This window comes from Tribolium madens, unplaced genomic scaffold (genome assembly GCF_015345945.1).
Source record: "Tribolium madens isolate multiple individuals breed KSU strain unplaced genomic scaffold, Tmad_KSU_1.1 Scaffold_11;HRSCAF=98;Tcas5.2_LG3b, whole genome shotgun sequence".
NCBI lineage: Eukaryota > Metazoa > Arthropoda > Insecta > Coleoptera > Tenebrionidae > Tribolium > Tribolium madens.
Genome location: NW_025400975.1, coordinates 3,467,502 through 3,484,276, shown reverse-complemented (window position 1 = coordinate 3,484,276; position 16,775 = coordinate 3,467,502). Strand labels below are relative to the sequence as shown.

General features: G+C 35.5%; 3 protein-coding genes across 4 annotated transcripts; 2 read left to right on the top strand and 1 right to left on the bottom strand.

Moving 5' to 3' along the window:
• Positions 1-6,176: 6,176 nt before the first annotated feature.
• Positions 6,177-8,564, bottom strand: LOC123006753. 2 transcript variants are annotated; one of them, XM_044401622.1, is made up of 2 exons: positions 7,347-8,564; positions 6,177-6,475 (listed from the first exon to the last, which is right to left on the bottom strand). In XM_044401622.1, exons 1-2 carry the CDS (start codon positions 7,763-7,765, stop codon positions 6,304-6,306), a joined length of 591 nt encoding a protein of 196 aa, XP_044257557.1. In that variant the 5' UTR covers positions 7,766-8,564; the 3' UTR covers positions 6,177-6,303. The 2 variants fall into 2 exon arrangements, with proteins under 2 accessions (XP_044257557.1, XP_044257469.1); XM_044401534.1 differs by lacking the exon at positions 6,177-6,475 and adding an exon at positions 6,864-7,116 and having other exon boundaries at positions 7,347-8,561.
• A 761-nt stretch (positions 8,565-9,325) lies between these two features.
• LOC123006620 (lysosomal alpha-mannosidase) lies at positions 9,326-13,281 on the top strand. The gene is made up of 6 exons (XM_044401279.1): positions 9,326-10,051; positions 10,097-10,467; positions 10,514-10,984; positions 11,031-12,197; positions 12,244-12,757; positions 12,803-13,281. Exons 1-6 carry the CDS (start codon positions 9,950-9,952, stop codon positions 13,166-13,168), a joined length of 2,991 nt encoding a protein of 996 aa, XP_044257214.1. The 5' UTR covers positions 9,326-9,949; the 3' UTR covers positions 13,169-13,281.
• On the top strand, positions 13,211-16,652 carry LOC123006683 (lysosomal alpha-mannosidase-like). Its single transcript, XM_044401400.1, has 8 exons — positions 13,211-13,447; positions 13,494-13,596; positions 13,645-14,365; positions 14,419-14,656; positions 14,709-14,905; positions 14,957-15,344; positions 15,392-16,109; positions 16,159-16,652. Exons 1-8 carry the CDS (start codon positions 13,292-13,294, stop codon positions 16,626-16,628), a joined length of 2,991 nt encoding a protein of 996 aa, XP_044257335.1. The 5' UTR covers positions 13,211-13,291; the 3' UTR covers positions 16,629-16,652.
• Positions 16,653-16,775: the final 123 nt, after the last annotated feature.

Here is a 16,775-nt window from a genome sequence, read left to right as displayed (position 1 = left end):
CAAAAAAGGTCCTGTTACTGAAGGCTTTAGTTTCGTAATTTTTTAGGCTGAAAACCCAAAATAATATGGTTGTGTTGCTTCAAGTTTTTTTGTATGACGAACAATACATTTTTATTAAGATTCGCTCCGTAATACAAAAATATTATCGGTTTATTTATCTCTTTGCTTAATCCTCTTAAAAAAATTAAATTCCAGAACGCGACCAAACGCAGATGTTTGTTCCCACTACAATTGGAACAAAGATAATAAAACAGGAGCACAAAAACATTTTCTCCATTTTTATAGCTAGTCCAATAAAATTACAATAAACTTGGTAAATCAGTTTTATGTAAAATGTAAGGATGAAGCTAGGCAGTGTTTATTTTGAACGGCAGAAGAAACACAAACTTTTATTGTATATTAATTATTTTCTTTAGGTATAATACATGTTCTTTTATTCATTCATAAAAAACTTTAAATAAAAAATTAGAAATGTTCAATTTATATACATATACGGTGTCCCAGAACTCCGAATTTCTTCGATTTGGCAGTAAAGAGGATAACGAAATGCGGTTTCTTTTCGACGATAGACATTCATATTTTCGTCATTATAGGTAATCTATATAGGGTAGCGCAATAAAGTTATATTTTTTGTTGTTCTGCGCTTATTTAAAAGAGTTTTTAATTCCAAGAATATTCATATTAGATTTTATGGGTCTATCATGGTCTGTTTATCATTTATGGGCAATTTTATGGAAAAAAGTACCATTTTTGAAAAATCACAACGGCTTTGCTAGAAAGAAAAAGTGAGTAAAAAAATTGCAACCACTTTTACTAAGTCTGGTCCTAAATTATTATGGTAGAAATTCAATAAATCTTTTGCAACTACCGCAGAGTGTTGACATTCGCAAAATATCAATTATCTTGATTTTTTCAAATAAAACAGCCTGTATGTTATAACACTTATAACTTTATCGTGTAGAGCTTTAATAAACTTTCTAAAAAAAAAATGGGATTTGGAGGTCTAAACTAAGCATAATTCAGTTTTCACACTATCCGACCTGAAACACATAGATGGTGAGTCGTAGTTTAAGATTTTACAAAATAAAAACTTGTGTGGTATATCAATTTTTTCACCAATAAAATAAAAAATATCCAACTGACCATTATTATACTGAGTAAGATAACAAAAACTAACTCAAATAATATTACCCTAGTAACCATTTATTGGTTATTGGTTTRACAAGAAAATTACACCAATTTTCTACCAGTAATTGCAGCTTGTCGTTTCAGACATAAAATAAAATATTATGACACGCAAACCTCTGATTGGATGAATCACTTTACTACACAAACGTTTGAAAATAATCAACAACTGGAATATTGTTAAGAAAACTTTTTGTTTTTTTTGCTGGTAGACTACAAAAAAGATTTTTAAAATTGCTAATATTAGCAATTTAATTAAAATTTTAGAAGCCAAATGTGTTTTATTTCGACCGAATTACTAAATCACTCCTGCTTAGTACATTTGGACATATGCCAAGCTAGATGTTGAAGATAACAGTCTTAAACTTGACAGAGAGATGACTAGGCTATCAGGCGCCTCCCTCATCGACAACAAAAAGTCTGTAGCCCAACAGCAACAGCACCGTAAAGTCTGCCGTTACGTGAAATTTATAGTTGTAGTTTGGCKCTGTCACGATGCCAACTACCTAAACAAATGTTACCAGGGCGTCATCAAAAACAAAGACATTTTCAACAACACTTTACGAATTTTTAATATATGTTTATCCAACGGCCGACATAACACATTTTTTGTCGTAAATGCTTAAAGTATGAACATTTTTAGAAAATCTTAGTAAAAATCTGTCTCTAACATCCAGTATTGGATCGATAAAGCTTGCCTTAATTTAGTTGTTACTTGCAGCTGGCACCTAAAACAGGAAATTGGTGGAGGCGCCGGAAAACTCCTAGTTTTTTTTCTAAGATTAGTTTAGCTCTACTAGAATGGAATTGTAATCTCCAATTTAGCAAAACTACCAATGCATAAGTTACTTTTTTTTCAGGTTAAATTTCTTTAATTTTTGAAAACGTTTAAAACTTTTTTTACACAAAAACAGAATAAATTTTGTTCTACTAAAGTTTTTCAAGATCAATAAACATCTTTTCCCTAGAAATCTTGAAGTGTGTACATTCTATTCAATGATAAAATCTATTCTTTATTTTAAAACCATTTTATACAAAAATGTAGAAATGCCTTTTGACAAATCAGTAAATGCAAATAAATAACTACAAAAAAAAATTGTGTTTTCTTTGACAACCAAAGGTAACAATAAATCGTTATATTTAGCACGGGAGAAATAAAGTTTTTTTTAACACTGAAAAAAATTAAGTGCATAAACAATATTTTATAAAAAAAATTAAAACAATCTTTTTACTTCAAAGTCTTATTTACACTTCTTTTTTCATTGCACATTCAAGTAATAATAAAACAGTAGTTAGTTTGTCATATTAAAAGATAAATTTATGACTTGCTTTATAAAAAATGATCGTAGTTGTGCATAATAATTTTTGTTACTTTTTTGTAAATATTTGCAGCTATAAACAGTCAAGATTATTTAAAAGTTTAAGTTTTAACTTTAACTACTTCACTTTTTTGCCTTCACAGAAAGTTCCTTCTCTACAACCCTTCCTATCTCATTTTTCATACCCTAAGCTAATGTTCATTTGCCTAAAAAAGCAAACAAGAGCAAAACCAAAGTGACGACTTCTTAAAAACTCCATAATTAAAGAAAATGCACGCACGACGAAAAATTTTAACGACATGGAGACTGGCGCCTTGTTATCGATTGCTATTAAAGCGTCGCGACGCTTCCCTGGCGCCACCTTCTCTCCAATAGCGCCAGTAGACAAATACAGGAAACTTACAACACATGCAAAATGTTCACAAACAACTTACACTTTTGTTATCTATAAAATGCCCTCCCAGATCTATATATTGCGGTGGTATCGGTTTGGTCTCTTCCTTAAAGGGCGACTTTTCCTTTTTATGCCTCTCATCGATGGCATGCCCATGGTAGTCTCGATAAATGCCCTGCGAGTCSACGAAATGCAATTGGAACGWGTGACTGACACCATGCGAGTCCAAATACTGGCCAGAGTCCCTCTTGCTCTTATGGTCTACCTCATCGTGACCATTATGGGGCGAATGCTCAATGTGGGGATGCGGCAAAACGGGAAAATCGCGCGAATGGTGGCCTTCTTTGTGATGGTGGCCTTCTTTGTGATGTTGTGAGTCCTTATGGTCCTTGTGGTCCTTATGATCTTTATGATCTTTATGGTGGTGGTCACTCTCGTAGTAGTCTTTGAAATGGTGATGGTCTTTGTGATAGTGCTGATGAGGCACGTGGTGATGGGAGGCTTCCACCAATGTTGGTTGGATGTGAGTCACAAATTGCGCCATTTTGGAGATTCACATAATGAAAGTTTGAACAATTGGTGCTTTTGAGGAGTTAGCAAGTACTAGCTTCGAAGGCAGCTGGCTGTGCAAAAAGTTGTATTCCGTTATTTATTTGTTTTATTATGATGTAAACAATCAGTATAGCAATAATTAAAAAAAAAACAAAGGTTCTAAAGCGTACAAACAAACTTTTTCTTACTTTAGTGACATTCCGTGCATTTCTACAGCAAATGATAACATAAATAGCTGCTCACACTTAGTTTTTAGACCACTTGTTTAGGGTTTTTGATCAAAATTTAAGAAATATAAATTTTAAGATTTTATGTCACTAGGATTTTTTTGTTCTATTTTATTTTTATGTATATGCTATTTCTGTTGCTTTTTTTTGGTGTTGTACGTAGTGGTATTTAAAAAAAATCTACGCAACGGCTAAATAGTGTTGCACTACAATATGAAATATGTTCAAAACTGTTACATATTGACATACAGAGTGTCCCAGCGAGTTGAAAAAGTCCATTAGTGACCTTTAAATGGTAAAATTTAAAAAAATTGTATAGGACATTGATACATACAAATCACCTAAAATTATTTTCAACCATACAGCATGTCCCAAAAATAAATTACGATACAAACTTGTGTTTTCTTAAATGAAACACCGTATATTTCCTTGCATTTTTGAATGTAGCCTTTTAAATTTTTACGCTAAACTTTTAGGTTTTTTTTTGACGAAAACATGCACTTTTTAAAGATTTATTACACAAAAACTACAGCTAGAACAATTTTTTTCTTACTTCTGCAAAGTGAAAAATACAGAATTTAAAGCTGTAGCAATTTTTTAGTGTTTTGCATTTGTAAAAATTAATAAATTAAGAAGTTTATTAAAAGGTAAATAACTTAAAAAATTTAAATGGAACACCCTATTTTTTATTTTTGCATCTAATAGACTAATAAATTGTCTATCTAAAAAAATTAACTTTGAATGTGAAAAGATATTTAACATTCAWTATGAAATTGTAGCAACAATGCCTATCAATATCTGAGCATTGCTGATACTATAACAACCATAGTAATACCACCAGAAATCACTTATCCATTGATTTATCCAGAGATTGTAAAAGTCGTTAAAAATACTAAAATTCGAATTATTTTATTGTAAAAACAAAGAATAATGGATTCAGTTTAACACAAATGTGATTATTAAGTGATATTTCTTCCATTTCTTGTGCAACTGTGCACTTTTTGGCTACTGAAACAATAGTAATTATTTTTTTGATTATAAACACCTAAAAGTAAATAATTTTAGAAAGACAAATTATTAATCTTTTAAATGCAAAAACAATAAATAGGGTGTTCCAAATAATTTTTTTAAGTTATTGAACTTTTAATAAACGCCTTCATTTTTTATCTTTGTAATACACTACACACACAAAACACTAAAAAAAAATATTACAACCTTATAGCTTGTACCTTCTTCTTTGTGGTAATAAAATAAAATATTTCTAGATGTCTTAGTTTTTGTGTAATAAACTGTATGTTTTCGTCAAAAAAACCGTCTTATTTTTGAAACTAAGCAAAATCGAACAATAAAAGTTTAGCTTAAAAACATTCTCATAAAAATCTACATCCAAAAACGCTAAGAAACATTWGGTGTTTCATTTCAAAACCCCAAGTTTATATTGTAACTTATTTTTGATACACGCTCCATAGTTGAAATTAATTTTAGGCGATGGACTAGATTAGTATCTATTATCAATGTCCTATCAGTTTTTTTTTTAATTTGAACATTTAAATTAAATTTACTAATGGACTTTTCAAACCGCTGACCCTGTATAACAATTTGAAATGAGTTTTACGTAAAAAGTATTGGGTTTACCATATCAAATTTTTGGAAAAACTTTGTGGATGTTGAAAAATAGCTACATAAATTTAAATACTTGCTTGTGTGGTTATTTATTATCGCTAAAAGTAGTTTTGTTTTTTTCAAACATCCAGGACTTTAGGGATTTGCGGAAGTAATTTATCATCATTTCAGATCCGAAGTTTTTTCCTTTTTCAGTCCAGAAAATTAAATCAAACGCAAACGCAATAAAGCCCTACAAATTCTATTGTTTTAACCCAGTTTCTGGGTGGAAAAAGCTTGTTTTATCAATTGACAGAATCGTGTTTACACCTGTCACGCCAACTATGTATATGACTACTAAAAATAGAGCAAATACAACGCCCTCTGCACCAAAACCACTTCCCTCGCCCCCAGCACCCCCAAACTTGCATAAGTAAATAGAAAAATTGCATTGCAACTTGAAGCTTTATTTACAACATCAACAAGACAACAGTTAAGATTTACCCCTCAAAAGCACCACCGATTTTTCGAAAAACAGCACTGTCACACTCGTGTTCAATGTTGCAAGAATGCAACCGTTCGACGCGACGGAAAACCTACAGATGAAAAGTTGGAAGCAAAAAGACTTGGTGGTGGCGGCGGCGTTTTCCCCAACTCGGCACCAGAGAGGGAATAAAATATTGAGATTCTGCCACGGTCCAGACGATGTAATCAATACGACCTTTTGGATGATCAAAACTCGACGAAAAGCAGTTTCGAGTGCTGGAATGACGGGATGTAAAGCCGATGAAAGCTTCGTAATGTGGTTCTATATTTGTTTCTATATCCTGGATGCATTTCGGGATTATAGAGGACAAGGACCGGAGGAACTTCCTCGAAAAGATTAAGAAGCACAAAAACATTTCTTTACTCTTTATTTCTGCAACAATAACACATACATCGATTTTTTATTATCACATGATGTAAACAGGCAAGCATATTTATTGGAAATACATAGGATAAATAAAATAATAAAATACTAATTCTAATTAAGAAATGAAAATACAGATTTTTTAGAATCTGGACTTCGTACAGCTAATAATATTACAGTAATGACTAGAATTAAAACTACGAAAATTAGAACACCAACGGCGGCACAAAGAACTCTTTCAAACGGACTCCATTTAGAGCAACAGCAGTACTGCTCATGAACTACACTGAAAAATAAAAAATTACAATAGAGCCATAGAAATTTCATTAAAAAATTCCTCCCTTAAATGTTTCTTTATTTTACTTTTATCCTACTATTAAAGTAATGATACTTCTAGATCACAAAGGAGAAAAAATAAACTTACCTTACTTGTGACTAATTTCGTAAAAACATGTGTTTTATTATATTTTTTAATATTAACAGATTTTACAATAAAGATAACACAGGTGTAGGGTTTAAATAACAAAAATAGACACATGTAGTAACTGATTAAACATGTTTTCTTGTAAGAAGTTTAAGCAAAAATTAAAAAATTAGAAAATCAAAACCTGAATTGGTAATGTCCTATAATAGTAAATATAATAAAAAATACACTTGAAAAAATGAAAGAAGAGTGTAATAAAAACATTTATTCATTGACAGTTTATAAAACTATAAATGGTTTAATACTTTCTGTAATCAAATACAGATAAAATCGCTTTAGTACTATCTGATTTCGCACAAGAACAATTACTTAATTCTACAGAAACAATTGCTATAGCTATGACTAGAAGAATGATAGTAAAAACTAAAACACCAACAGCAGCAAACAAAGCTCGTTCACAAGGAGTCCATGTCATACAGCAGCAGTATTGCTCACGAACGACCCTAAAGAACCATAAAATTAGCAAACAATCACAAGAAAAAAGAAAAAACAATTTGCAATGTAAAGAAAAGCCTTCAAACATTTTATCGCACATGTAGCTAAGTAGTCTTATCAGATACTTAAATATTTTTCAAAATTTTTGAGAAGATTGACAGATAAGCAATTAGCTTTTATAATAATTTGACTAAAAAAAATTGAAAATTTTGAAAATTTAAAATTAAAAAATGCTTACACACTATTGATGCTGGGGTTGATCGACGACCTCACACTGCTGGCAGCACTGTTAGCCCTCGAAATCCTCCCTCCACTCTCCATCTCAAACCCCGCATTATCCACCCCCATCCTATTGCTAACTTGGCTATTCTTCCTTGATGATCTACTATGCTTCTTCTTCTCATTTTCCCCCACCGCTAACTTTACATGGTCATTTACCACTTCCACGCTCACCCTGGCACCTCCCTTATCACCATCAACTACCTCCAACTCCGGAATAGCCGGTGGTACCGTCTTGACCTTCTTCTTCTTGGCTCCATAGTTCTGGGATTGTGTGTGTCTCAGAATGGGGGCTTCGGCCGTCGCTGCCGACTTGGGTTGGAAACTGTGTCGGAAGCTGTGGTCACGGGACACCTGGGGGCTGTCGTCCTTCGGCATGCTAGGCCTTGCGAAGCGTCTTGTGAGTCATGGACGGGCTCAAACACCTGTTTGGGATCACAATGTTTGCACGAAAAATTGATTTACGTTTATCTGTGTGTTCTCTTGGAGAGATAAGATAAGGTTTTCGTACGTAAGTGTTGAGTGGCGTAGCGATTGTGAGGAATATTCGCCTGTTGCGCGATTTATCGATTGGGATTTTGTCGAATAGATCGTTCATTATTGATGAGAAGGCACTTTGAGGAATGGTTTATTATTTATGTGAGAAAATTTTGCTTATCTTCACTGTGGCAGAATTTATTTCGAACAGAGGAACGACCGACAAGGGGAAGGGGTCAAGTTCGTTGTTATCGACTTGTGTTAGAAATTAAGAAAAGCAGTGATTAGAAGTTAGGAAGTGAAGAATATTTAAAAATAACAACTAATGCTTTGTAAAACACTGGCAGAAAATGATGCAACTAATTTTACACAATTGTAAGCTTCTCTTTTTCAGTGCTTCTTGAACCCCTAGAAATGCATTTGATTCAAGTTTCTTTTTTTAGATTCTTGTCAAAATTTTATTGATATCGTCAAAATTGTAAAATTTTAAATGTGTGTTTCTCAGAAACCATTTTCAGGAGGCTCTAGCTCTCTCAGAAAGCATTTCCAGACATAGGTCCATAAAAACTTTATTTCTTATTTTGACCTAAAAAACCACACCCCAAAATTTTTTAACGTTTTTCTTCGACATCCTGTATGTTCACAAGTAATAAAAAATGGGTAGTAATAAAGCAATCAGTAAATAATTCAATTATAATTAGTGTAAAATGATAAATGGTCAGTATGATATAATATTTTGCAAAGTAAAAATAATAAACGCTCAGTAACTTTAATCAAAATTGGTAAAACAACCTAAAATTTAAAAAATATTCAGTCGGTTACATAACAATGTATGGCCCCTGTGCAAGAATGTTATTTATTATTGGTACTTATTGTTTTATTACTGAATATTTATTATTATTGGAGGGTGGTATGTATATGTATTAGCAAGGGCCCCTGCACAAGAATGATTATAGCAAAGGCTGGAAACTGTGCACAAATGGTAATCAGTCAGCGTACGCCACTGCACTGCTGTGCTCCTGATACCACAAATTTGTTTTTGAACGCTTTGCGATATTCCGATTTTGCTCGGAAACATTTTGTTTGTAAATCTGTAAATATTGAATTAGTTTTGATAGACATTCATTCGTTGTCTTTACTATGCATTAATTATTATTTTTACTGAGCATTTGTTATTTTTACTGTGCATTTATTATTTTACTGTGCATTTATAATTTTTTCTGATCAAAAATACCTGTCYTTTAAATAATATACTGTGCATTTAATTAATTTATTTATTTAAAAAATTACTCTTAAAAGTAAATATCTCGAAAAGTAAAAATTAACTATTATTAATATTATGTTAAAAAGATGCGCAATAAAAAGTTTCATCAATTGGTTTGGTCAATTAAATAATATATTACAAGTATTAAAAATTTTCGTAAAAATAAACTACGAGTATAACAATCCTATCTACTAATATACTATCTAATATACTATCTACTACTGCTGGATTACCAAAAGTCTCATCATCGTGAAAAGTAAGATATAAGATATAATCGAATTTGCACCTACGTATTAAACGATGACTCAAAATTAACTACGTGTGCCAACTCTAGAAAAATGTAATTAAAACTAAAGATCTGCGGAAATGAGTCACTTTTAATACAAATATGTGTTTCGTGAGTTCGTGACCATATAAACACAATTATCCTTACCATTATCTTAAAGATAACATAAATCAACAATGAATAAGTTATACGATAAAAATTCATTTTAGATCAATACGACATTTTAATCCCCCAAAAATTAATCACAATCAGCATTAAAAAATAATGTGAAAGTAATAACACGTGGGCCGAACAGACCGAAAAAAGGATTATAATCTTCCGGTCCCTACAGCCCAATCACATTAACATAAAAATTAATTCAAACCCACTTATTTATCAATTACCAACAACAAAGAACAAATAATTCGTTCGTTGTACTCGAAAGTATCTCATTCCTTCTATCAAAATAATAATATTTTTACTCTGCGATAACGTACATGTTGCTACGCTGATTAAAGGCTATCAAGTTCTCATTGAACTTGTATTCATCCTCAACATGTTCACAAGAACACTAGTCCCGGCATGCATTTTAGCCGGAATTTGTTTTAATTTGTGTTCACCAGCGGCCATAAAAAGTGCAACCCAATGCGGCTATCAGGTTAGTTAGATTCCTTCAAACAAAACTTTAAAAAAATTCTTGTAGTCGTGTAACCCCGTCAAGGACGGATTCATCAACGTCCATCTCGTCCCACATACTCATGATGATGTCGGCTGGCTCAAAACCGTCGATCAGTATTACTACGGAGCCAACAATTCGATTCAAAATGCCGGTGTTCAATACATCATCGATTCAGTAATCGARGAATTAAAGAAAGACCCCAAAAGAAAATTTATCTACGTCGAAACGGCCTATTTTTGGAYGTGGTGGATTCACCAACACGATTTTGTCAAACACCAAGTCAAAACTTTCGTCAATAATGGCCAATTGGAGTTCATTGGGGGTGCGTGGAGTATGAATGATGAGGCCACGACGCACTACCAGTCAATCATCGACCAGTTTACTTGGGGTTTAAGGTAATAATCTCACTGGCGTGAAAATTGTCCTGAAAAAATYTTTCAGGAAACTGAATGATACTTTTGGCGAGTGTGGTCGCCCTAAAATTGGGTGGCAAATCGACCCATTTGGGCACAGTCGAGAAATGGCGTCTATTTTTGCCCAATTGGGGTTCGATGGACTGCTTCTAGGTCGAATTGACTACGAGGATAAAGACAAGAGATTCGAGTCAAAAACACCAGAAATTATATGGAAAGGGAGTGACAACATAGACGCTGATATTTTCACAGGAGTGATGTACAACACTTATGCGCCCCCTAAAGGCTTCTGTTTTGACATCATGTGCAACGATGAACCCCTTATTGACGATACGAAAAGCCCACTTTACAATATTGAGCGGAAAGTCGCCGATTTCTTCGCTTATCTTGACAATGTAACTAAAGTTTACACCACCCCTAATGTTATAATCACAATGGGGGAAGATTTTAACTACCAAGATGCCCATACGTGGTTCAAAAATTTGGACAAGCTTATCTAGTAAGTTTCTAACAATTTTGTAACAACTTATTAAAAAAAATTCCAGTTACGCCAACCAGAAACAAGTTAATGGTTCCAAATACAACCTAATCTACTCCACCCCTTCCTGCTACATCAAAGCCGTCCATGACTCCAACCAAAAATTCGTTTCAAAAACCGACGACTTTTTCCCCTACTCTTCTGATGGTAACTCCTTCTGGACCGGTTATTTCACATCACGGCCTACTCTGAAACGTTTCGAACGCCAAGGCAACAATTTCCTCCAAGTGTGTAAACAACTATACGCTTTAGTCGACCTTGGGCCTGAAGATTGGGTCGATTTGAACGCCTTGAGGGAAGCCATGGGTGTGATGCAACACCACGACGCCATCACTGGTACCGAAAAACAACACGTGGCCGAAGATTACGCCCGAATTCTCCAAGGGGGGATCGACGAGTGTCAATTTATTGTAAATACAGCCCTGAGTAAAATAATAACAGGGGAGAATAGTACGGGACCGGATCCGGGACCGAAATTCCCCATAAATACCTGCTGGTTGACCAACACCAGCTCGTGTCCGTTTAGTGAAGATCAGGATAATTTTGTTGTCACCGTTTATAATCCGTTGAGTCGGCCTGTGACAAAGTATGTGAGACTTCCGGTCACGGGAGAGGCCTATAGCGTCAAATGTCCACAAGGAAAAGAGCTTTTGACACAAATGATCCCAATTCCGGACGCTGTGAGAAATATTCCGGGTCGTGTGAGCAAAGCAACAGTTGAGTTGATCTTTGAAGCGGCTTATTTGCCACCACTTGGGTTCAAATCATACACCGTGAGTAAAAAAACCGGAAACGAAGTAACCAAAGAGGAAAAAATCAGTGAGGTCAAAGATGGAGAAGTCGGTTTTACTCTAGACCCCAACACGGGATTATTAAAGACTGTTATTTTAAACGGAAAAACTGTAGATGTCAATCAAGAGTTTCTCTACTATGAAGGCTTCATTGGTAACAATCAAGAACCGAAAAATCGTTCGTCGGGAGCTTATATTTTCCGGCCGATTCCGGGTAAAGATCCGGTCGTGGTAGCAGATAAAGTTGACTTTAAAGTCTTTAGAGGAAACTTGGTTTCTGAAGTACAACAAATTTTCAACGAATGGATCACTCAAACAATTCGGGTCTATAGAACGGAAAGTTACATCGAATTTGATTGGATTGTTGGCCCAATCCCAGACAAGTAAGTCACAATCAAAGCCCAAAAATCGTTTCAAGTCATTTTTTAGAGACGTCAATGGTAAAGAAATAATCACTCGCTTCACCACACCCCTTGARWCTAAATCGACCTTTTACACGGATTCAAACGGGCGAGAAATGCTGAAACGTGTTCGAAATGCACGCCCGACGTGGACACTAAGCCTCCAGGAACCCGTTTCTGGCAATTACTACCCAATAACATCAAAAATAGTCCTAGTTGATGAATCTCAAGACTTGGAATTGGCGGTTTTGACAGATAGGGCCCAAGGCGGTACCAGTCTTCAAGATGGCCAACTCGAAATAATGGTTCACCGTAATTGCCTCCACGACGATGCTTTCGGAGTCGGTGAAGCCCTCAATGAGACGGCTTTTGGGCGCGGTTTGGTAGCCCGAGGATCGCATTTTTTGACTCTTGGGTCACATTTTAATAAAACTGGAAATGTTAGCACAGCGGCGCTGGAAAGGGATATAGCCCAAAGAAAAATTCTAGATTCTTGGGTGTTCATATCAGCACCTTATAATGACACCAAATATCTTAAAGAAGTAAAAATTAATGTTTAAATTAAATTTGAAGTAACTTGGGTTCAGTTTTCAGGTCTGAAGCGAGCCTTGCCTGACAATGTCCAGATTTTGACTCTAGAGCCGTGGAAAGGCTTCAGTTTTCTCCTACGACTCGAGCATGTTTTGGAAAAAGGCGAAGATGCAGACTTGTCGCAACCAGCAATTGTTAATTTGCAAAATTTGTTTACACCGTTTGAAATTAAATCAATTCGGGAAACCACCCTTGGGGCCAATCAGTGGTTGGAGAAGAACGAAAGATTGGAGTTTGAAACCAAAGGCGACTTCCGGAATAACGAAAAACGGGCAACTTTGATAAGAGTCCATGACGACAATCAGATAACGTTAAATCCGATGCAAATCCGAACTTTTGTAATAGAAATAGAAAAGAATTAATTGTCTTGTTGATACTTATATCGACACTTGAAACTTTGTGATAAGTCTCAGATACAATCAAAACACTGTTACTAACTGTATTCTTCTTATAAATAAAATTGTCATGCTTAAAATTGTTTCACTATGAGATTACAGTCCACACCGGGTGAGAAAAGTGTGAAAAGTCTGGTCAGTTTAGTGTTACAAATGACTTTTGCCGTGCTTTTGTTCTGTGTTTTCTTCGCTTTGAGCGTTGAGAGTAAACCTTTAGCCGAAGAAGAACCAACTTGTGGCTACGAGGTAAATAAATTTTTAAAAGTCAAAATCATGTTTTAAATTATTTAAGGCATGTCCCCAAGTCGGATCTGACACTTTCAACGTCCACCTCATCCCTCATTCCCACGATGACGTRGGTTGGCTAAAAACCCCCGATCAGTACTACTTCCAAGGTTTTATTAAATATAAGTACAAAACATYAAAACAATATGATTTTCTAGATGTTCAAAATATAATAAGCTCAGTRGTTGACGCTTTGAAACAAAACCCTGATCGAAGGTTCGTCCAAGTCGAAACCGCCTTCTTCCAGAAATGGTGGGAGCAACAAAAGCCCTACACTCGCGACGCCCTTCAAAAACTGGTCAATAACGGCCAATTTGAGTTTATTAACGCCGCGTGGAGTATGAATGACGAAGCTGCTGTCCATTACCAATCGACCATCGACCAGTTCACTCTCGGTCTGAGATACATTCAAGACAATTTGGGCAAATGTGCTAGACCGAAAGTGGGTTGGCAAATCGACCCTTTCGGTCATAGTCGCGAGCAAGCGTCCATTTCTGCCCATCTGGGGTTCGATAGTATGTTTTTCGCCCGTTTGGACTACAGGGATAAAAATCGACGATTGAATAACCGATCTATGGACTTATTATGGAGAGGAAGCGCAAATTTGGGCAACAGCTCGGATATTTTCACGTCAGTTTTGTATAGACACTACAGCGCACCTCCTAACTTCTGTTTCGATATTGTTTGCAACGATGCTGCAATTAATGACGATCCTGAGTCTCCTGATTATAATTGGGAGGACAGAGTCGGTGAATTTGCAGATTTTGTGCGCGAGCAAGCCAAGCATTACCCCACCAACAATATTTTGGTCACTATGGGGGATGATTTCAGATACGAGGCTGCAATGACTACTTATATGAACCTTGATCTACTTATCAAGTACCGATTGCATCACTCCTTGCCTTTTGTTTGTTTATTGTCGTGTTTTGTAGAGGTTTTGAAAGATTTGAACAAAAAGTTGACGATAAAAGAATTAAAGTGCTCTATTCGACCCCGTCTTGTTACACCAAAGCCGTGAATGACTATGTCAATAGTAACAATCAAACACTTGAATTGAAAACAGATGACTTTTTCCCATACGCTGATGGAGCTAACACTTACTGGACCGGTTATTTCACGTCGCGACCGGCGTCTAAACATTTCGAGCGTCAAGCTAATAATCTACTCCAAGTAATAATTCTCAATCACCGTTAGATTAAAATTAAGAGTTGAAAATTTTAAGGTCGTTAAACAAGTAGCAGCAAACACAGAACAACCCTACGATAGAGAGGAAATAACCATTTTGAAGGAAGCAGTCGGTGTGATGCAACATCATGACGCTATCACTGGTACTGAGAAGCAACACGTGGCCAAAAACTACCATTTTCTGCTATCTCGAGGAATGAAAAGCGCAAATGATTATGTTGGTGCATTGCTTTCGTAAAGTTAAACTGAGTGTTGCTTCATTTATATTAATATTTACTTTTTTAGTATTTTGATCAGTAGAGATGCGTTTGATTTTGAATTTGACTCATGTCTGCTTGCTAACGTTAGTTCGTGTACCCAAACCGACTCTGATAAGTTTACTCTCGTGGTCTACAACCCCCTTAGTCATAAAACCACAACTACAGTCATGCTACCAGTTTATGATAGAACTAGTTGGAAAATTACGGATCCAGATGCCAACTCAGTAGATTATCAAATCGATTCGTCTCTTACTGATTTCACTTACGTCGAAGATGCCACTACTTCTGCAAACACACTACAATTTGCAGCCAAAGATTTACCACCCCACGGTTTCAAAGTCTATCAATTTGAAGCTACGACACAAAAAGTGGAAACTGTAAAACCAAGCCCGAGACGAGTAGTAGGATATGATGTAAGTAATACTAAACTATGCTTTTCAAACTAARCCAATTCTCGTAGGACGCTAGTTTTGAAATTAGCGAACAAACAGGTCTTTTAGAAGCCGTCACCTTGAACGGAATCCGCGTGGAAGTGACTCAAGATTTCCAATACTATGAAAGTCAAGACAGTAGTGGGGCTTATATTTTCGTCCCWCAAGACCAAGAAGCTAAACGTATTGCCTCAGGTCCCATCAGCACAACTCTCGTCACCGGAAACGTCTCACAAGGAGTGTTACAAGAATTCGGGTCGTGGGCACGCCAGTTCATCAAAGTCTACAACGACGACCGAAGCTTCATAGAGTTTGATTGGATCATCGGGCCWATTGACATCAGTGACAAAGTCGGCAAAGAAGTTATAACAAAATTCACAACATCGTTGAAAAATAATGGAAACTTTTACACCGATTCAAACGGACGCGAATTCATGAAACGAACGAAAAATCACCGACCGGATTATGACTACAGTGATGAACAACCRGTTTCTGGAAATTACTATCCAGTGAATAATAGAATTGCGATTCGAGATGAGGARCAAAACATCGAACTTGCGATCATTACGGATAGGTCACAAGGAGGTGCAAGTCTCAGTGATGGAGAAGTGGAGCTTATGGTGCACAGAGCTTGCCAACATGACGATGGTAGAGGTGTTGGGGAGAATTTGAACGAGCAAGAATTTGGTCAAGGGATCAAAGTTAGAGGAAAACACTACTTAGTTGTAGGCCCAACTTCTGGAAACGGTAAATAACTCACTTTTACAAAATTTGTTTATTTCTTTATTCTCTATAGACAAAAAATCACTCGCTGCCATTGAAAGAGACATAGCCCAAAGAAAAACAGTAGCACCTTGGTTCTTCGTTTCAAACAAAGACGCAACTGGAGCCCTCAACCAATTAGAATACAGTGGTTTGAAGACCGATTTGCCCGACAATGTCCATCTTTTGACACTAGAACCTTGGGATGACGATACTGTCCTCTTGAGACTCGAGCATGTTTTAGAAAAAGGTGAAGATGACAACTTGTCGAAAGATGTAACAGTAGATCTATCCGATTTATTCACATTTTTCACCATCAACGAACTACAAGAAACTACTCTGGGAGCTAATATGCTTTTGGAAGAAAATGTAAGACTGCACTGGCCAGGTAGTACTGATTATAGTACCCAAAAAAGTAAAAGAGACGTGACTGATCTGAAAGTGACTTTGTCACCAATGGAAATCAGAACATTTTTAGCGAAAATTACTTACAATCCGTTGTAATTTCAACTGATAATAAATTATTAATCAAATAATTTTATTTCCTTTCCCTTTCCCAAAAATTCTGAAACAACACAAAATCTAATCATAATTATTCTGATAAAAGCCCGACTTTCGTCACCAAGTCTCATTTCTGTGTGAACTTTTGCA

Bases quoted from the DNA above. Each gene is read 5' to 3' on its own strand.
- LOC123006753 (XM_044401534.1), bottom strand. From the start codon at position 7,765: ATGCCGAAGGACGACAGCCCCCAGGTGTCCCGTGACCACAGCTTCCGA. The intron at 7,117-7,346 runs GTAAGCATTTTT...ATGGTTCTTTAG, and splicing joins AACCCCAGCATCAATAGTGT to GGTCGTTCGTGAGCAATACT.